The sequence below is a fragment of the Myodes glareolus genome, chromosome 6 (assembly GCF_982192425.1).
Source record: "Myodes glareolus chromosome 6, mMyoGla1.1, whole genome shotgun sequence".
In the NCBI taxonomy this organism is placed as follows: Eukaryota; Metazoa; Chordata; class Mammalia; order Rodentia; family Cricetidae; genus Myodes; species Myodes glareolus.
In genome coordinates, this window is record NC_142031.1 from 79,890,822 (window position 1) to 79,913,654 (window position 22,833).

The following is a 22,833-nucleotide window of genomic DNA, read 5'->3' on the forward strand; positions in this document are numbered from 1 at the left end:
AGAGAGAGAGAGAGAGAGAGAGAATTATAGATAATTGTGCTAGCTCCACTTTAGCTAAGATGTAACCTAAAAATGAGGTAATCAGACTTTTGTCCCAGCTTGTCTTTGTTGTGTGTCTTTGAACAAGATATTGCAGCTTCATGTCAAGTTTCATTATCTGCTAGATAAAGGCAATGGGTATGTTTTAAACTGCTAACATCTGGATGGTTTGATAACTAATGACTAAGAAATCATTTTAGTGAATGCTTCTTTCTCTTCCCATCCCTGTTACAGAGATGTCTTGTATACTGAGCATCTGTCATTTGGCTCTAAACAGATCTCATTGCTCTGATTTCACTGATTATTGAAAGGGAGGGTTTCAAGTCTTGTTTTTCTTCTGAAATGAGAAGATTAGATTAAAGGAACTGTGTCAGAGACATAAGAGTGTATGCTCTAAATCCAGCAGCTGTGAACCTTCTCAGTAGCAACACCCAGGAAGAAGGTCGTTCAATGCCCTCGCAAGTGTGTCTTTCAGAATATCAATTATCTGTGAAAGAGGTGTCTCAGATTTACCCAAATGTCAAGATCTTGCTTCCATTGCATGCAGTTTTTCAGAAATAAAATCAGAGGAAAGCAGCTGTTGTCCAAAGCATATTCTTGAACAACACCTGTTACATAAATTCTTATCAAATGATGACTAATCAATTGATTTAATAAGACCTTATCCTTGTCCTTCCTCACAGCACCAAGGAAAAATTGGAGTTAAGTTTAATGTTGGGACAGATGACATCGCCATAGAAGAATCCAATGCAATCATTAATGATGGAAAATACCATGTAGTGCGTTTCACAAGGAGTGGAGGCAATGCCACTTTACAGGTGGACAGCTGGCCAGTCATCGAACGCTACCCTGCAGGTAAGCAAGAGTTTATGGACCTGGGAACAATTTTGTGAAAAACGCCTGGAAAAGCAAAGCAATGTTTGCGTCCGTTTCTTAAAATTGTGGTTTTTCTGAGAAACCATAAAGTATTTAATTAGACTTTAGAGTCATGTCAATGTAATGCTGTCCTAAACTGTTCTTGCGACCATGTACAAACGGCATTTTATAGATGAAATTGAAGCCACACATTACCGTTTGTAAAATCCAGAACATCAATGCAACAGAAAAAATGCACACATAAAAAGCACAATATGTCAAAGCTTTTTACGAAATTCTTGCATTTGAACAAAAAAAAAGGCTTTGTCAAAAGTAACAGTTAAAATTTCAATCCAAGGGAAAGAATGTTATAGCACTTTTTTTTTCTTTTGGAGAGCAAAGCTATTTCTTTAACAGTGGCACACAGCAGAGACTCATGAAACATGCAAGAAGAGAGAAGAGCAGGAGGCAGGCAGAGATCCAGCCTGGAGTGAGATGACAAGAAACACAATTACAGGAAACATTGTAGCTCAGGTGTAGAGCTATGAGTAAAGAGAGTTCATTACATTTTCATATAACCATAGTGATTCATGAGACTTCGGAGATGATAGTGCTACTCAGTTGAAGTCTGCAAAATATTCCTTTTTAAACAGCACACAACTTATCACATAGTATAAATAAAAATATAAAACCAACTAATATTTTGCACAATGAAACTAATAACAAGAATGAGTGCAGAAGGAACACCTCTGTTGGAATTATTCACTTCTTAGAATAATTTTATTAATTAATTATTAATTAAATAATTTATTGGTTAAATACTAGTTTTCTCTGGACTAACCCACACTAAAAAGATGAAATATCTTTGGCACTTTTCTGAGCTTTTTTCTGAATTATATCATTCTCTACTTTCAGAGTTCATTCCTAATCTTTTCTGTTTTGCAAATGCTTAATGAATCAAATATAATAAACTAACTTCCTTATGACAGAATGTAAAATCAAGAAAAATGAATCATGCATCTGGAAGTTGTTGTAATACTGAAAAGTAGTAAGCATTCAGTGAGTGTTTACCACCTTGGTATTCTGGAAAGCATCAAGAGCACCTTGGTCAACATAGTGAGCTCCAGGATAGACTACATAGAGAGGCCATAAATCAAATGAAAGAAAGAGAGAGAGAGAAAAAAAGAAGAGAGAGAAGGAGGGAGGGGAAGAAAGGAAGAGAAAAGAAGGAAAAAAGGAAGAGAGGAAGGGAGGGAGGGAGGGAAGGGAGGGGAGGGGAAGAACAGGACAGGGCAGAACAGGACAGGACAGGGCAGGACAGGACAGGACAGGACAGGACAGGACAGGACAGGACAGGACAGGACAGGACAGGACAGGACAGGAAAGGAAAGGAAAGGAAAGGAAAGGAAAGGAAAGGAAAGGAAAGGAAAGGAAGAGAAGGAAAGAAGGAAGGGAGGAAGGGAGGAAGGGAGGGAGGGAAGGGAGGGAGGAAAGGGAAGGATGGGGAAGGACAGGAGAGGAGAGGAAAGGAAAGGAAAGGAAAAAATCAATTAAAAAATCAGAAGCTGGTACAGCATAATAATTAAGGAACAAGTATTTAAAAATAATTGTCACAATTATAATCTTTTATATTAGGCATGCACTCTAGGTACCGTTTCACTAAGGAGAATTTTAATTAATATTAATTAGTGAAAAGTGAGCCAACTTAAAGTTGTTATTGTGCAACACAATAACACATGCAATGGCTGACATATAAAAATATTATAGCACTTGAGAAAAATTGCATATATATTATACTTATAAAAACACATCACTTCTAAACATGTTAAAATTCTGAATGTATTCTACACATATGAACTTAACGTTGTGAAGATCAGAGAGACCTCACCATTGTGTTAGATTATTGCCCACTAGTCACCTCCTCTGTGTACACTTTAGAAGGATGCTGATGGGGGAAAGGACACGGGAATTTCAAACATCCTTTGCAACACAGCCATAAAGGCTGAATGTAAATTTCAAAGTGTGAGTGATCTAGATTAAAGTTTTTAGAACAAAGTGTTTTTAAATATGAGTTCAATATCATGGTCTAGTATATATCTTTTATATCAGCTTGTGGTTTGGATATTTTTATTTTAAAAATTTAGGGAGGTTATTTTTCATTATAAAAGCCACTAGACTAATGCTTTTACCACCAAATCCTATAATCAGAAAATCAAGAAAAGAACCAACAGACTATATTTCCTTCCTTTTAAAGTGCCTGCACTGCAAAATATAAGGGTTGAAATTAGTAATTAAGGATAGCACTTAACCTTCCATTACAGGGCTTTGTGGTAAGTGCTTTTCTATGAAGCAATTTATCTGGTAGCGACACTATACGTTTAATGAAAAGCACCTAAAGTATTGACCATTAGTATTATCCTGTAATTGTCTGGAAGGCTTTCATAGAGAAACTAATTAATACACGTAGGCTTTAAGCTCTTTTAGAGGAAATGCAATATTCCTACAACCCAACAATACGTATTTAAGAATAAATATTGAAATTTCTGAACATTAAACCTCTTATCCATTATTTTCTGTGCATGAAACAAAGTACAGAAATAATATTTTGCAAACCACTTAAAGTTGAGAAAACTGTTTCTTATTTCTTGTCAGTTAAGGCTCTAGAATATACTGCATCATTAACCACTGATTTGTTCCTAATTATAGTTATGAACAATATGTTATCTCTCATCAAAATAGACCTCCTCAAAACCTTTAATCCACAAAACCTTGTATCACTCACTGCCCTCAATCAAGATTATTTTCAATAAATTAGTTACTTTTGAAAATAAAACTGTTTTCATTTGCTACCATAGTATGTGAAAAATACCTTTTATATCACTATAAAGTTAATGATTAATTTTATTTCAATGAATACATGTAGACTATCTATAAATATGTATACAAGAAACATATTAGGATAATATTTTAGCAACAAGACAATTTTTAACTCTTCAAGATAGTACATGGGAAAATATAAGGAATGTATAATACAACACTATAAAACAAAAAGCAATGCAATAGATTTCAAGAAAGACAGATTATTTTGCAGTAAGTGATGTAAGAAGCAGTGGCCAAAATTTGGGTCTTTTAAGGTATGCATTTATTGGGTGTAATTAGCAGGTGGAGATGACGATTGAAAAACATTCATGAAACTGTTAAATAGCTCACATGCTAAAGAGAAAAGAATGCAAAGGAGTGAAAAATTAGCAGGATGAGTACAGAATAATGCACTGTAGGCCCTTGGGAACAATGAAAGAAGAGATGTTTTTTGTTTTGTTTTTGGTTTTTTTTGTGAACAACTGCATAACAAACTGTATTTCATGTGGCTTTTTATACAGACTTAAAAGCATTACCTCAACTCTGAACCCCCCCTCTTATGCACATACATGATCAAGAGAAACTCTTGCCTCACCTTGCAAGAAACAATACCTCAGTTAATAACAGTAATAAAAATGAAAAGAAGTACATAGAAACAAGGCAAAAAGTATACAGAAGCAAGGTACTCCTTTGTAACTGGTAGAGTGTGAAGAACGGAGCTCAAAGGCCACTTCCCTATCCTCTCCTCCTTTTCCCTCCCTTCCGCTTCCTCTCCCCATCACCTCTCTTTCTCTTCCCTCACCCTTTCTCTTTTCCCCTCTGATACTTTCTCCTTTCCAATTTCCCTCAATTGTTGCCTCTTACTCTTTTATTTTGCTGTTAACAGCACTCAGCATTCTAATGTTAGTGTTTCATGAGGAGGCAATAGACAGCAATGAATTGGAAATTTGGGGAGTGGTAGTGTAAGAGAGAGACAGAGACAGAGACAGAGAGAAACACACACACACACACACACAGAGACAGAGACAGAGACAGAGACAGAGACAGAGATGGAGAGAGACAGAGAGATTAACAGTGTGCTGGATTGTTAAATTGGCTGGTTGGCTGGCCTGGGCAACAAAAAGGATATTGAACACCTACCAGAGTCAACCCAGGGGAAAAGTTAAATGGTTATTGGAATTTAGAGAAAAGAGCAACTGAAGGTCTGGAGAGTTGTGACAAAGTCAATTCTTTAGGAAAGAGGGGACTTGCTTTTTTCTAGTTATGCAGTTTGTTTGAAGTCTTAGAGGTTTTTCACTCCTTTGTTTTTAATCCTTTGTTTATTGGCTAAATCTGATAGAAAAAAACCCTTTCAGGTCATGGGAAAGCCATACATCATTGCCTTTAAATTCAACCCATTGATTTAATTGATTTGGGTACTCATTTTTTAACTCATGTCATCATTAATATATTGATTATTTAAGACAGTTCATTATTTAATGTTAAAATTTGATTATTTGTTAAGGTTGTTTTTAACCAAGTTTGAGTTATAAGTGTGATATAACTAAGAAAATCTACTTTATTTGCAGTCGTAACACTTAGAAGAGACAATAAACTTCAAAGCCTTTCTATTCCAGCTTCTTCATTTTTAAAGCAAACAAATTTAACCTTGAACAGGCCAACTGATTTTCTGTAGGTTACTACACTAGTTCATAGCTAGTCAAAGTGACTGACTCCTCTCTGTTGACAGAAATTCAAATAACAGAGACAATTGGTGAAGACTTTGATGCAGCAGTGGTACAGCTGTTAAAGCTTTGGGCCCAACTTGCTTGATTGCCCTTAGATGCATATGTACTTCCCAGCCTGCCATTTCTGGGACACAGATACAAACAGAGACTCTGAGGATTGAACGGTAGCACATGGAATGAAAGTAACTTGTTAGAAAAGACACAGGAACTTGGTGAACACTAATTTTCTACGTCAGTCGCAGTCATTAGTTAGGCACTCATTATTTTCAAACTTTATTTGAAAGACTTAATTAGTGAATTAGGTGAATCATTACAGATAATTAGAATTATCACCTTAAAATCTTTAAGGACTTGAAGGAGAAAAGGTCTATCTTAGCAAAAGACTTGTCTCATGTTCTGGTTAAGTGCATAAACTTGATTAAACCATTATCAACAGATTCTAGGATCTACATTAAACTTTGGTGGGAAAACAATGTCCTTTGTGTGCTAATTTTCACTGAAATGAAATTATAGATATGTTGAGTATTTGTTGCAATTTATCAGTGTTTGGCATAGTTAAATATCTACCACTATTAGTTTCCCACACTTTGTCTTAGGTTCTTTGAAATATGAAAACAGAGAGCTAAAATTCTACTTTTTTTTTAAATGTCTTTCTTCATGGAGTTCAGTTTTTCTAAGACTTTGGAGCTATTCTTGATGTTAAAGTATAATATATATTTTACTAATCACTGTATTAAATACACTGCACTAAAATTTACCAGCTAAGCATTGAAGACATCTAAAACTCTAAGACAAGGGCATATTTTTTTAGGAACTTCAATTGTTTCTACATTTTTAGGCCTTGGATGTTTTTAAATACCAATTTACTGCTGATTTGGGAAATATTAATTGTTTGTACCTTGCTGTTTATTTGTTTAAAGAAAGTTCTTCTGGTGGTTTGTTGGATTTTGGACTCCTTTGGACTGCATATACTCCAGAGCAAAGATCATGTACATGTTTTTCAAACTATTAGTCTCTATAGAACAACAGAAGTAATGGATATTATATCAACAACACTGAAATCCATTATAAAAATAGAGGTCTTGTAGTGTGTCTGTGAGTTCACGTTTTTGTTTCATCCTTGCTATAGAGCTACAGGAATGTTTGCTATGTTCTAATATAGAAGACTCAGATCTATTCATAACCTCTATAAAATGGTCTTCTACTCAGTCCACACTCTCTGCCTCTTACCAGTATTCTACTCTATTACACCTGGGCCAGATTGTCACAGAACTAATTTAATCATTGTCTATATGACAATTCAGAAGCATGATGGCCCTAGCAGGACATTTCTTTCTATTCTTAAAACATACTTATTATTTATCCTAGAAAACAAATGTATTCTTAAGTGTTTATTGCAAATGGAACTTGCATGGCCTAAATAGCTAGATTTTCTTTCACATATGTATTATTGTTGTTTCTGACAGGATTTCACTATGAGTACTGGCCGGATATATAAATCAAAGATCTTATCTATTTATTCTACTAATTTAATCTTCCCACTTTTGCAATGGACACAGGAAAATAGTATATAACATCTTGAGAAAGAACCCAGTAAGATAACATGGCATTTCTGATTGCCTAGCAATTGATATTTGAAGCTAAATTTAAGTTGAACTCACTAAAAGAATTAAGTATGTTTTGAAGCATTTAAGGAGTATCATTTTCCTCCATTTTTGCCAGTTTTCACTGATACTTTTTATGCTGAAATGCTCATATTCTATTTCTTAGGAACCAATCAATATAAAGCAATATTCATTATCACTACATCCGTAAAATTTGCTAAGTAGAGTATATCTTATATTATAACCTAAAATGACATTCTTGTGACAGGATTCCTATTCAACTTCCTCTTTTATCTTTAAGTTTTCAATGTGTACTTTATTTAACAATTTAAATTCTTAGCATGCTAAAGGAGTGTTCCAGTCATGATTTACTTATGTGAAGTCAGAGCATTGCCATGCATAATTTTGAATAAAACAGCTGAAGATGATGACAGGTTGCATTTAAGAGTTGTTTCCTAGAGATTTCAGTTGAATAGTGAATCTACCTGATGATTGTAAACAATGAGTGCGGATATGAGTTTGTCCCTATGAATATATGCCTGAAGACCCTGTTAGACGTGGTGACTCATGCCTGTCATCCCAGCACTCAGAAGACTGAAGCACACTTCCTTACTCTAGGATTTAAAAAATAAGTGGGTACTAACTATCACATTGTGACTAGTAAATCCTGGTCAAGAGATGACAGAGCATAAAATGATTAAAATTTCCTTCACTAATGAGAAGGACCTATGTAAAGTACACAAGGAAGTAACTGTCTTCGGTTATCGACATTCTATAGATCAATGTTTCTAAACCTTCTAAGAGTTTCTGCCTATAAAGGAACTCTGATGAAGCAGAAAATTACACATATATTTGAATTACTCTCTAAATTGTGCATTTAATTTTTGAAACTTGCCTCTCAACATCAACAAATAAACCCTGAGTACATTTGCCTAGGAACTGACACCTCAGGTCCAGATGATCTTTACAGATGCTGAGGTTTTAGAGGAAAATATGAATATGCTGTCAGTGGAATACAGTCAGCCTTTATTAACCCCTAATGACTTCACCTTATTGGTGTATCCTTTACTCATCATATTCTTTTCTTATAAAAAGATCAATTTCTGTTATTTAATTTTAGAAAATTTTCTTTTTAAAAATAAACGCAGTAATGACCCTATCCTTCTATTCCATGTATTTGAGTACTGATGCATTCAAAATAAAATGAAATAATTACCTCACATATTTCCTGACATAATTTAATTCATTGGCATTCTTGATACTATACATAAGAATTCATGATCTCGGTCTAATCTTGTCTTATTTAGTTTTTGTTGCTATGATAACACTCTATGGCAGAAAGCAACATGTTTAGAAAAGGGTCTGTTTTTTATTTCAGTTCTACATCACAGTCTATCACTGAAGGAAGTCAGGGTAGAAGTCAGGGCAGAAAACTAAAGACAGGAATGGAGAAGAAGCCTTGGAGGAATGCTGCTTACAGTCTTACTCCTCTGGGCTTGCTCAGCCTGCTTTTTACAGCTCTCGTGACCTCTAGCTGACACTGCCCACAGTAAGCTGAGCCCTCTCACATCCATCATCAATCAAGAAAATATTCCGCAGATTTGCTCACAGCCCAATCCAGTGGAAGCATTTTCCAAATCAAGATTCCTTCTTCCCAAATACGACTAGCTTGTATCAAGTTGAGATAAAACTAGGCAGAACAAATCCTGACCAGTATTTTCAGAAGGGCTAAATATGTGGATGACAAAGGCAGAGCTGAGGGTACTGAGACCTTGGAGATGACAGTACTGTAGGTTGTAGATTAGATTCCAGAATAAAGCATGTTTGTTAGCAACTTGTAAAACATGGCTTGTGTAAAGGCTCAGCAGGTAAAATCACTTTCTACACTGCTCTGATGACTGGTGGCATCCAGAACTCAAATAAGAAGAAGGGCTCACACCTGTAATCCCAGCACCCCCTGCTCTTTTACCATGACATGGCAAGTAAACATGGAAGAAATGGTCTTCTGACCACTCTCACACATGATACACCCGCAATAAATAAATAAAAACAAATCTTGGTGACACATAATAAACACTGGACTTTAATTAGCACATGACATTAATGTAAATTTGTTGGGTTTGAGATTTGTCAAAAAATTTCTTAAATTACAGCAGTGAATGAAAAGCATCAAACTCTAATTTCTTTCAGCACTTCCAGCTCCTAGAAGCTAAAAGCTCAGAGAGGAGCACCACGAAAAATAAATTTTCCTCACTTGTCTTTATATTACTTTTCTGGAAAGAAGTTTTAAATGACAAAACTTTGTTTCTTTACCAAAGTAATAAAATCATATGTATCTGTTGCAAATAATTGATATATGCACATGAACATTGTGTTGTTAGAAAATATGTTTATTTCTATAGAATATAAGCTCAGTTCTGTTACAATCCTAGGTATCACCTAATCTAATATTATAGAGTTTTCTTAAGACAAAATGACATAATATATGTGAAAAGCTTTTGAAGTATGATGCCTCTAAATAGGCTGGATATTAAAGTTAGATTATGATGATGAATATCTTGCATCAAATTTAGCCTCATGGATAGAATAGTTCTCAGAGGCAGACTTTCATCTCGTGCATTTTCAAGTCTGTTTTGTTTTTAGCTTTGTAAATATGCTTGCATTTAATAACAGCTGAATTCCCCCAACCCTGGTATCACCGACTTGACTTTCCTCACATTAACTTTTATAGAAGTACATTTTCTCTACTGGTGGTCAAGAGATTTAAAGTGGTCATTGAAAATCCAGGGCAGAGGGGACTCAGCATAAGTCCATCCAGAATATCATCATATACATTTGCAATAAACAATTTCAGCTGGAATTATGAGATATAAAGCTAGGCAGAACAGAGGAACATTTAGCCTCATTTTTCTAGATAATGTCAACTAATTGATAACACACCATTGTAATTCTTCAGGGTCACCTTTGCTGGAGCATCTTAAAACTTGGAGTAGAGCCTTCAGTTCGCTCATTTATTATTTTTATTGCTTAGGGTGGCAGAAGATTTGGATGAGAGTATTTTTTTATGGTTAGAGGAGAAACAAACAAATGAAGCTTTTAAAAATACACAGGTGGCTTGGATAAAAAGAGAGACAGAATGTCACAATTAGAGGATTCCTGTACTTTATAGAAATAAAGTTCACATAGAAGGTTAAGTCTACTAAGTTGAGTCTCTCTCTTTCTCTCTCCTCTCTATCTCTGTGTATATATACATAAATATATATATAATGTATATATATACTTTATATAATACACATACATGTATATGTGTATAATCTACACACACACATTAAATATATACAATAGTGTCATTCTGGCATTGAGTGAAAGAGGGAACAGAGATCAGCCCAAATTCTAGACACTTTTAGAACCCTCTAAATCCTCACCTATTATATGACTCAAGTTCGACAACAGTGACTTGGAAAAGTGATTTGTGAATGACTCTTCATATTAGGCATTTTTCTGTATATTGTGTATTACCGTCTAGGTATAATGACTTAAATTAGTCCATTAACACTCACAGAATCATTATATAGCTAAAAATTGTTGATACTCCATTTTGATTTAAAAAACAAGGCAACACTTCCACATTGCAGTCCATCACTGGAGGAAGAATACAGGACAGAAACTCAAGCAGGGAAGGAAACTGGAGGCAGGGACTGATACAGAGGCCATAAAGGGGAGCTGCTTACTGACTTGATACTCATGGCTTGCTCACCTGCTTTCTTATAGAATGAAGAGTTACTAACCCAATGATGGCACCACCATCTTCCATCAATCACTAATTAAGAAAATGTCCTGCAAGCCTGTATACAGTCATGTCTTATAGAGACATTTCCTTAATGGTGGTTCCCTACTCTCAGATGACATTAGCTTGTGTCAAGTTGACATAAAACTATCCAGTACAATTTCCAATAGTGATATAGCTGGATCTTGAGGTGGCTTGATTACCATCGCCTGAGGAGCCACCACATTAAATTTCACAGTGGCTCTATAAATTTGCACTTCCTCCACATCCCATCCAGCACGAGCTGTCACATGGTTTATTGATCTTAGCCATTCTGATGGGTGTGCAATGAAATATCAAAGTAGTTTTGACTTGCATTTCATTGATGTCTAAAGATGCTGAACACTTCTTCAAGTTTTTTTTTCAGTCATTTGAGAGTCTTCTTTTGAAAAATTTTTGATTGGATCTGTAACCTACTGTTTTATTTGGGTTCTTAGTTTTCTTGCTATCTAGTTCTTTGAGTTCTTTATATATTTCAGATATTAGTCCTCTACCAAATGTTTAGCTTGGTTAAAAATCTTTTTCCATTCTATAGGTTGATACTTAATATAGTATCCTTTGCCATTAATAAGCTTTTAATTTCATTACATCACATTTATTGTGTATCATTGCCTATGCTAATGTAATTGTATTCTGCTCAAAAAGTCTTTTCTTTTTTAATTTTTATTTATTTTTTAAAAACCTATCTTTTCTCATTTTAAATTGCAAATCCATTTACCCCCTCCCCTCCTCCTGTTCCCTCCACCTTTCCTCCAACATATCATCCCCCCACCCATTGCCTCCTCAGAGAGGATAAGACTTCCCATGCAGAGTCAACAAAGTCTAGCACATTGCTTTGAGGCAAGACCACGGCTCTTTCTTCTCTATCTAGGCTGAGCATCTGTATCCCTCCAGAGAGAATGGGTTCCAAAAACTCAGAACAAGCAGTAGGGATAAATTCTGTTTTCCCAGCCAGTGGCCCCATAGTGTGTCCCAGCCATAAAACTCTCACCCACATTCAGAGGTACTAGTCTGGTCCTATGCTGATTCCCTCACTGTCAGGCCAGAGTTGGAAGGCTTCCATTAGCTCAGATAATCTATTTCTGTGGATATCCCCACAATGTCCTTGACCTCTTTGCTCATATTCTCATTCTTCCCTCTATTCAACTGAAAATTGGGAGTTCAGCCCAGTGCTCAACTGTGATTCTCTGCATTTGCTTCCATCAGTTTCTGGATGTAGGTTCTATGATGACATTTAAGACAGTCATCAATCTGACTCCGCTCCTTCAGCATTGTGGGCTCATACTTCAGCGAATATTGGCTGAAGGAGCGGAAGGTACTCCCGCAGCATCTGACTACCAGGCAAGGCTAGTTCAGGCACCCTCTCCACTATTGCTTAATGTCTCAGCTGGGTCATCCTTTTGGATTCCTGTGAATTTCTCTAGTGCTAGGTTTCTTGCTAATGGCTCCGTCGATCAACATATATCTTTCCATGTTTTCTGTCTCTGTCCTTCCCCCATATTGACTATCCCATTCCCTCTAGTTCTCCTCTCCGTCCCCTTCCCTCCTCTTCCCCTTCCATTTACTCTTCTCCCCTCACCCTCATGCTCCCAATTTTCTCAGGAGATCTTGTCTATTTCCCGTTCCCAGGGGGGATCTATGTATGTTTCTCTTAGGGTTCTCCTTGTTACTTAGCTTCTCTGAGGTCATGGAATATATAAAGGCTTCTTACTCTTTGTGTTATAGCTAGTATTCACCTATGATTGGGTACATACTCTGCTTATCTTTCAGTGTCTGGATTACCTCACTCAGAATGGTTTTTTCTAGTTCAATTCATTTGCATTCAAATTTCAAGATTTTTTTTTCCACTGAGTAGTACTCCATTGTGTAAATGTACCACATTTTCTTTATTCATTCTTCAGTTGAGGGGCACCTAGGTTTCCAGGTTTTGGCTATTGTGAATTATGATGCTATGAACATACTTGAGCAAAAGTACTTGTAGTATGGTTGATCATCCTTTGGGTATATGCCCAGGAGTTGTATTGATGGGTCTTGAGGTAGGTTAATTCCGAGTTTTCTGAGAAACCACCATACTGATTTACAGAGTGGTTGTACAAGTTTATATTCCCACTAGTAATGGAGGAGTGTTCCCATTACTCCACATCCTCTCCAGCATAAGCCAGCATAAGCTAGTATTAACGTTTTTGATCTTAGCCATTCATTCTGACTGGTGTAAGATGGTATCACAGAGTCATTTTGATTTTCATTTCCCTGATGACTAAGGATGTTGAACATTTCCTTAATAGTCTTTTAACCATTTGAAATTCTTCTGTTGAGAATTCTCTGTTTAAATTTGTACCCCCATTTTTTAATTTGGTTATTTGGAATTTTGATGTCTAATTTCTTGAGTATATATATATACTCAAAAACCTGAACTCCACAAAATTAGAAAATGTAAAAGAAATGAACACTTTTCTGCAAAAGTACCACGTACTAAAATTAAATCAAGACCAAGTGAACAATCTAAATAGACCTGTAACCTACAAAGAAATAGAAGCTGCCATCAAAAGCAAAAAAAAAAAGTCTGGAACCTGATGGTTTTAGCGTAGAATTCTACCAGAACTTCAAAGAAGAGCTAGTACCTATAAAAGTGCTCCACATTATAGAAACAGGATCCCTGTCAAACTCTATGAGACAATAGTTACCCTGATACTGAAACCACAAAAAGATTCAACCAAGAAAGAAAATTACAGATGAATCTCACTCATGAACATTGATTCAAAAATACTCAATAAGTACTGGCAAATCAAATCCAAAACACATAAAAAAATTTATCCACCTTGATCATGTCGGCTTCATTACAGAGATGCAGGGCTGGTTCAACATATGAAATATATCAATCTATCTACATAATCAATGCAATCCCCATCAAATTCCAACACAAACTCAATTCTTCACAGACCTCGAAAGAACAATACTCAACTTCATATGAAAAAACAGAAAACCCAGGATAGCCAAAACAATCCTGTACAATTAAGGAACTTCTGGAGGCATTACCATCCCTGACATCAAGCTTTATTATAGAGCTACAGTAATGTATATAGCTTGGTATTGGCATAAAAACAGACAAGTTGACCAATAGAATCAAATTGAAGACCCTGATATTAATCCAAATACCTATGAACATCTGATTTTTGACAAAAAAGTTAAAATTATAAAATGAATTAAAGAAAGCATCTTTAACAAATGGTGCTGGCATTACTGGATGTCAGCATGTATAAGAATTCAAATAGACCCATACCTATCCTCATGCACAAAACTCAAGTCCAAATGGATTAAAGAGACCTCAATATAAATTCAACCACACTGAACCTGATAGAAGAGAAAGCAGGAAGTAGCTATCAATGCATGAACACAGGATACCATTTTCTAAATATAACATCAATAGTACAGACACTGAGAGCAACAATGAATAAATGGGACCTCCTGAAACTGAGAGGCTTCTGTAAAGTAAAGGACATGGTCGATAAGATAAAAAGGAGGTCTACTGAATGGGAAAAGACCTTCACCATTCCCACATCAGACAGAGGACTGATCTTCAAAGTATATACATATATACATATATATATACATAGTCACTAGTGTCATTTCCTTATTTCTCCACTTTGTTTATGTGGGCACTTAGGGCTCTGGAATTTCCTTCTGGTATGGATTTCATAGTGTACCCTAAGTTTTGGTACATTGTGCCTTCATTTTTGTTGAATTCTAGAATTGTTTCAATTTTTTCTTTATTTCTTCCTTGCCTTGAGGATGATTTAATTGAGCACCATTCAATTTCCAAGAGTCTGCAGTTTTCTTCAATTAGTGTTGCTGTTGGCTTCTAACTTTAAGCCATGGTGATTCTTAAGATACAGGAGGTTATTCAATTTTTTATATCTATTGAGGTTTGCTTTGTTACCGAGAATATGTTCAGTTTTAGAGAAAGTTTCATGAGGTGCTGAGAAGAAGGCGTATTCTTTTGAGTTTGGGTGAAATGTTCTATAAATGTCAGTTAAGTCCATTTGAGTCCATTTGAGTCATGACATCTTTTAGTTCTCCGATTTCTCTGTTAGGTTCCTGTCTGGTTGACCTGTCCATTGGGGAGAGTGGGGTGTTGAAGTCTCCTACTATTAGTGTGTGGGGTTTGATGTGTGATTTAAGCTTTAGTAATGTTTCTTTTACAAATATGGGTGCTGTTTTATTTGGGTCATAAGTGTTCAGGTTGAGACTTCATCTTGATGCATTTTTCCTGTGAAAAGTATGAAGTGTCCTTCTCCATCTCTTTTTGATAACTTTATTTCCTGTGCCTTTGAGCTGGAGTTCATCTCCTATCCTTTATTTTCCCCTTCGATTTTCTGTTTTAATAGTGTCCCAGATTTCCTGGATGCTTTGTGTTAAGAATTTGTTGGATTTATCATTTCTTTGACTGATGAATCTATTTCCTTTATAGTATCTTCAACATTTGAGATTCTCTCTTCCATCTCTTGTATTCTGTTTGTTATGCTTGCATTGATAGTTTCTGTTTGTTTACTCAGATTTTCCATTTCCAGAATTCCCTTAGTTTAAGTTTTCTTTATTCCCTCTATTTCAGTTTTCAAGTCAACTGTTTCCTCCACGTGTTTAATGGCTTTTTCTTAATTTTTTTAAATTTTCTTTAATAGATTTATTGATTTCTTTCAATTTTTTGTTTGTCTTTTGCTTTATTTCTTCAATGTAATTTTTTCATTTTCTCTTTAAGGGTCTCTATCATCTTCATGAAGCTAAATTTAAGATCATTTTCTTCTGCTTCTTCTATATAAGAATGATCAGGTCTTCCTATTCTATTGCCTCTAGGTTTTGGCACTACCATGTTGCTTTTGAGTTGTTGAATGAACTTTTGCATTGGCGCCTACCCATCTCTACCTCCAACTGGTGCCAGCAGTGTCTTTGCCTCTTAGCCCAATCCTTGTAGTTATTATCTGTGTCTTAGGGAGCTGCTCTTAGTCTACTCTGACCATCACTGTCTGTGTCTCAGGGAGCTGCTGAGATCTTTTTTGGCCCACCGCTTTGTTCACGCTGTGCAGTTTCAGCCTGTGCTTTAGAGTTTCTCTGAGGTTGTAGGGGATGGGTGGTTTGGGGGTCAGAGTGGACCTTGTAGTTTACAAGGGCTGCAGATGGGGGTGGGGGTTGGAGCAGCCTACCCACAGGAAGCTTGCCTGCTGGCTGGCTAGTAAAGCTGAGCAGGTGGTTGAGGGTCTAGGGTTTTGTCCAGGTACAGAGAGGCTAGAGAATGAGGAATCCATCTAACTAGCTGACCACTCACCTCTTGATCCACTGTGTGCAGTTGCAGCCTGGAGTCTTTTCTTGTGCCAGTGAGTTCAAGACTATATCCCAGTTTCTCCTCTATCAGGTTCAGTGTATCTGGTTTAATGCTAAAGTGTCTGGTAGATTTGAAGTTGTGTTCTAAAGGGTGATAAGTATGGACCTATGTGGATTCTTCTACATTCAGTCGTCCAATTTGACGAGCAGCATTTGTTGAAGATGCTATTTTTTCCAGTGTGCATTTCTGTCTTCTTTATCCAAAATCAGATGTCTATAGGTGTGTGGATTTATGTCTGGGTCTTCGACTCAATTCCATTGATCAATATGTCTATTTTTGTATCAATACCATGCTGTTTTTATTATGATATCTCTGTAGTATCGCTTGAAATTAGGAATGGTGATGCCAACTTAGATCTTCTGTTTTTCATGATTGTTCTAGTTATACTGTATTTTTTGTGTTTCCATATGAAACTAAAAATTGTCCCTTCTAATTGATAAAGAATCATTTGGAATTTCAATGAGGATTGCATTGAATCTGTAAACAGCTTTTGGTAGGATAGCCATTTTTACTTTATTAATCCTACTAATACATGAGCATAGGAGATCTTTCCATCTTCTTAATTCGTCTTTAGTTTCCTTCTTTTTTTTTTATGGTGAAAAAGTGTATATTTAGAATTAGCCGGCTGGGCTCAGTTTAGATGATTCCAATTTTGTTGGCAACATCCAGAGCATCATAATCAGGAGCCAACCGAACATATGCCTTCTTCTCTCCATCGGGCCTTATGAGGGTGTTGACTTTGGCCACATCAATGTCGTAGAGTTTCTTCACAGCCTGTTTGATCTGGTGCTTGTTGGCCTTGACATCCACAATGAACACCAGTGTGTTGTTGTCTTCTATCTTCTTCATGGCTGACTCAGTGGTCAGGTGGAATTTGATGATGGCATAGTGGTCAAGCTTGTTCCTCCTGGGCGCGCTCTTCCGGGGGTATTTAGGCTGCCTTCGTAGCCGCAGAGTCTTGGGCCGTCGAAAAGTGGGCGATGTGCGGATCTTCTTCTTTTTGTGGCTGTGGACGCCTTTCAGCACTGCCTTCTTGGCTTTCAAGTGTCTAAAAGACAGCATTCTTACCCCGGGTGGGACTCGAATAGTTTCCTTCTTGAGTCTAACAGTTTTTGTCATACAAGTCTTTCATTGGATTAGATTAGAGCAAACTCAAAATAGTGTCTACATTTTGAGGTGATTTAAAAAGTGTTGTTTACCAGATTTTTTCTCATTTCATCTGTCATCTGAATATAGGATTTCTATTAATTTTTGTTTGTTAATTTTGTATCCAGATACTTTGCTAAAAGGATTTATCAGTGGTATGAGTTTCCTAATGGTTTTAGACTCACTTATGTATATTATCATATCATCTGAAATTAAAGATAGCTTGACTTTTTCCTTTCCATTTTATCTCCTCTTGATTTTCTCAGTTGTTTTGTTGTTCTAGCTAAGATATGAAGTACTATATTGAATAGGTATGGAGAGTTTAGACAACCTTGCCTGTTTCTGATTTTATGGAATGCTTTGAGTTTCTCTCCATTTAAGCTGATGTTGGTTTTTGGGCTTGCTTTCATTATATGGAGGTATATCCCTTATATCCCTAATCTTTCCATTACTTTTTTTTGTGAAGGGACATAAATTTTTTTCAAAGACCTTTTATTCATCTAATGAGATGATCTTATGGTTTTTGACTTTCACTTTGTTTATACAGTAGATTGCATTTACAGATTTGCATATATAGAACCAATCTTGCATCACTTAGAAGAAACCTGCTTGATAGTATTAGATGATATTTTTGATGTATTCTTGAATTTGTCTCGGAAAATTGAGAATTTTCCCCTTATGTTTATAAGGGAAACTGGTCTGTAATTCTCTTTCTTTGTTGGGTCTTTATTTGGTTTTGGTAACAGAGTAACTATGACTTCATAAAATGAATTGGTCAATGTTCCTTTTCTTTCTCTTTTGTGAAATAATTTAAAGACTTTAGAATTTATTGAGGGATATTTGATCATACCATGTGAAGATGTATCACTTCATGTGCCTAAGACACTTTCTGATTGGTTTAATAAATAACTGAATGGCCAATAGCTGGGCAAGAGAGAATAGGTAGTTCTTCCAGGAAGAAAAACTTGGGGAAAAAACCTGTCACAAGGGATTTTACCTACCAGAAGTCCAAGAACTTGGATGAACGATATGGAGGAGAGATAACAAACCATATGACAATACATAGATTAATATAAACATGTTAATTTAAGTTATAAGAGCTAGTTAGAAACAAGCCTAAGCTAAGGCCAAGCTTTAATATTTAATTAAAAGTCTCTAAGTCATTATTTAGGAGCTGGTGAGCCAAAGAAAGTCTGAGTGCATTGGGTGTCCAATGTGGAGGCATGTATATCATGTGTAGGGCCTGTGAGCAGCTGCTGTGCTTCAGGAGACTAGACAGAAATACCTGCTGCAACATGAGCTCAACAACTTCTCTAAGATGAAGTGGATAAATACAGCTCCAAGCCAGTGCCTACCAGCCTAAGGTTTGGATCTCACAGATCAAAGGGTGACTGAGTCTACTTCCAGAGCCATGTGCTAAGTGGAGCAGCAAAAGGAGCCTATAGATGCACAGAATGGCTTTGCAACAGTTGTGCAATATTTTCCTGAAGCCATGGCCTGCAGAAAGCCAGGTCCAGAATGAGAAAACCTCTGAACAAGTACAATATGCTTGAAAAAAAGTTGCTTAGATGCTGTAGAAAGAAAAACATGAGTAAAGAGAGTCAGAAAAGATAGTTTAAAAATATAAAGTTTTTAAAGAGAGAGTAAGGTAATATAAAAAGAATAAGTCATATAAGGATGGGAAATATCATAACATAGGATGTCTGTAGCCTATAAACTCTTCTATTAACATTAAATTTTTAACATGCTAATGATTAAAAGCTGCTGAGAGACATTGAATAATCCTGCTAAATCCTATTAAATTAAACCAGCCTATATGTTTTATGTACTTCCAGGCAGCCAATTGTCTCTATCAATTCTATAATTTTTTAAGTTGCTTGCTCCGCACTTCCTGTTTACTTTGGTAATATTTTAGTCTTCTCAGGCATCTGATGGTGTTGAAGACTAGATTGTTATAGTTTTACCATTTTCTTTGTTGCCAACTTCAAAACAGAAACTCACAAAAGAGATGTAAAGTTTATAAAGGTTAAGAGATATAAAAGCTTAAATTATTTATCTAAGAGAATGTTTTAAGGTCCAAAAAGTTATATTTAATCTGACAATATAAGTTATAATAGAAAATGGTTAAGGTATAAAACTATGGAATCACCAAGGTAGGAGAGATAATAAGGTACTTTCTCCAAATTTGCCATATACAAATGGACTGGACATTGTGAATGTAATTCTTACCTGATAATTCTTATTTTATATAGTTCTACTATGTTAGAGTTTAAATCTTTCATTTTTACTTAGACAAAAAAAGGAAGAATGCTGCAGGATATTCATGGTGTGAAGGTATGTCACTTTACCAATCCTGCCTAAGACACCTACTGATTGGTTTAATAAAGAGCTGAATAGCCAATAACTAGGTAGGAGAGGATGGGAGGACTTCTGGAAAAAAGAGGAACTTGGATAAAGAATCTGGGCAAGAGAATTTTATCATCCGAAAGCAGAGGTCAGACATAAAGTATAGAGGAGAGGTAACAAGCAATGTGATAGAAAGTAGATTAATATAAACTGGCTATTTTAAATTATACAAGCTCTTTGGAAACAAATCTAAGCTAAGGCCATGCTTTTATGCTTAATAAAAAGTCTCCATGTCATTATTTGGGAGCTAGTGGTCCAGAGAAAGTCTAACTACAACTCTTCTTTCAAATTGTAGTAAATTTCTGTACTAAAATTATTTGGTCCTAGGCTATTTCAGTAAGAGTGATAGGTCTTTTCAAATTACTTTTTTGATCTTGATTTGACTTTGGTAAGTGTTATGTATGAAAATTATCTATTTCTTTTAGGTTTTTCCATTTGGTGGAATACAGGTTTTTAAAGTATGTCATTGTGATTTTTCTGGATTTTCAATGTCTGTTGTTACTTTAATCTTTTCATTTCTAATTTAGCTAATTTGAATCTTCTCTCTCCATTTTTTAAGTTAATTTGGATACATGTTTGTCAATGTTATTGATTTTGTCAAAAAGCCAACTCAAGTTTCCTTGATTCTTTTTATTGTATTTTGTTGCTGTTTCTATTTTATTGATTTCATTCCTGATTTTTATTATTTTTTATGTCTACTCCTTTTAGGTGTATTTTCTTCCTTTTGTTCTAGAGCTTTCGGTTGTGCTGGTAAGTTACTAGTATTAGAGCTCTTAAAAAACAATTTTTGTAGGCACTTAGTTTATTGTCCTTGCCCTTTTAGAATCACCTCCATTGTGTTCCATAAGTTTGGGTAAGTTATATGTGTATTTTCATTGAATTCTAGAAAGTATTTAATTACTTTCTTAATTTTTATGTTGACTCATTTTTTTTTAAAACTGGGCATTAAATTGTTCAGTTCCCAAGAGTTTGTAAACTTTCTATTGTTTCTGTTGTTGCTTAATTTGTGGTGATAAGATGTAGATTGTTATTTCTGTTTTCTTGTGTCTTGCTTTGTTTCCTATATGTGGTCAGTCTTGGAGAAAGTTCCATGAGGTACTGAGAAGGTATATTCTTTTATAATTTGTGTGAAATGTTATATATATATATATATATATATATATATATATATATATGTGTGTGTGTGTGTGTGTGTGTGTGTGTGTGTGTGTGTGTATGTCCATTTTTTTGATTTTGTTAACTTTTTATTGATTCTTTGTGGGTTTCACATCATGTATCCTGATCCAATTCACATCCCTTTGCTTCTGCCCTCTGACCTTTTAACCTTCCCCCACAAAAACAAAACAAAACCTAAAAGTCAAAGTAATAACAACAAAAAATAACTTTAAGAAATCTCAGCATGAAAGCTGCAGTATGACACAGTCACACGGTGGACCCTTTAATCCATACATCTTTACTTATAAGTGTTTATTGCAATGAGTCATTGGTCTGGTTCAAGTCCTCTGGTTTCTGATTGATAGTGAGCTCTCACCAGGGTTTCTCTCAGATATATTATTGTTGTCTTATGTTCTGGACATCCTGTAGCTCTAAATCAACAGATTTGGCTGCTTTATATGCTTAAGCAGTTCATAGATGAGGTGGGTAGTGAGGTGAGCTGCCTTATATCTTGGTTCTGGACCTGAATGGTAGCTGGATTGTTCTCAGTTAACTCTGAAACTTCTCTGTCCAGTGTTTGTCTAGATGACCTGTCTCTTTGTGAGAGAGGGATATTGAAGTCTTCCACTATGAGTGTGTGAGTGTTGACATATAATTTAAATCATAGCAGTATTTCTTTTATGAACTTCTGTACCCATGTGTTTGGTGTGCAGATATTAAGACTTGCAGTTTCTTCTTGGTGGATTTTCCCTTGTTGGGAATGTAGTGTCCTTCTCTGTCTCTTCTGATTAGCTTTGCTTTGAAAGCTATTTTGTCAGATATTGAAATGGCTACCAAAACATTTTTGTTAGGTTCATTTAATTGGAATCTCTCTTTCCATCCTTTTACTGGGAGGTGATGTCTTTGCTGGATGCTAAAAAACAGTTTTTTGGATGCTACAGAAGAATGGATCCTTTATCTATGTCTATTCTGTTATTCTGCGTCTGTATCTTTTTTATTGAGGAATTGAAAAAATTGATGTTGAGAAATATTAATAAGTGATATTTGTTGCTTCCTATTTTTTTTGTTTTTTTGATGGTGATTGTGGATGTGAGGTCTTATATTTTATTTTTGTCTGTGTATCTGTGTTGTCTTTTGATTTGATGGTGGGGGATTATTTATTCCTCTTGTTTTCTTGTATGTGATTAACCTCTTTAGCTTGGAGTTTTTCTTCTGGCCCATTTTATAGAGCTGAATTTATAGATAAGTATTATATAAATCTGATTTTTGTTTTGATATATTTTTCATGGCGCATCTTCTTTTCTCCATATATTGTTATTGAAAATTTTTCTGGGTACAGTCATTTGGCTGTCATGTGGTCTCGAAGAACCTATAGACAATCGATTCAGGCCCTTCTGACTCTTAATGTTTACATGGGCAGTCAGTTGTTTATTTCTAATCAGTCTGATTTTATATGTTACTTTGTCTTCTTCTCCTTTAACAATATTCATTCTGTATTCTGTTTTATTTATTATTTGTTGAGGGGACTTTTTTTTCTTTTCTAGTCAGATTATTTGTTGTTCTGCTTGTTTCCTGTCAGAATCACCTTCTTTAGTGAGGAAAATTTTCTACGATTTTGTTGAAAATATTTTCTGTATTTGACTTCAGTTTTTTTCTCCTTTTTCTATTCCTATTATTCTTGGGTTTGTCTTTTCATAGTGTCCAAGACTTCTGGAAGTTTTGTGCCTGTATATTTTTTAGACTTTTTTTTTGACAGAAGTATCTTTTGTCTCAGAGATGCCTGTTGAACGTTCTGAATTTTCACTCTTATCTTTGTCTCAAATTTGGTTTTCTTTTTTA

The 22,833-nt window shown here is 35.4% G+C and overlaps 1 protein-coding gene and 1 pseudogene across 35 annotated transcripts in view; one reads left to right on the forward strand and one right to left on the reverse strand.

The window, feature by feature from the left end:
* Nrxn1 (neurexin 1) overlaps nucleotides 1-22,833 on the forward strand; it is a 1,058,343-nt gene that overhangs the window by 877,834 nt on the left and 157,676 nt on the right. For 23 of the 35 annotated variants that reach the window (XM_087907282.1, XM_085690928.2, XM_085690920.2 and 20 more), the window contains one exon: nucleotides 723-894. In XM_087907282.1, coding sequence (XP_087763408.1) covers nucleotides 723-894 — 172 coding nt within the window. Of the gene's footprint in view, nucleotides 1-722; nucleotides 895-20,547; nucleotides 20,590-22,833 lie in introns of all 35 variants that reach the window. The other 12 variants (XM_085690899.2, XM_087907274.1, XM_087907276.1 and 9 more) reach the window with 1 other exon arrangement.
* On the reverse strand, nucleotides 16,873-17,349 carry LOC148121864 (large ribosomal subunit protein uL23 pseudogene; annotated as a pseudogene).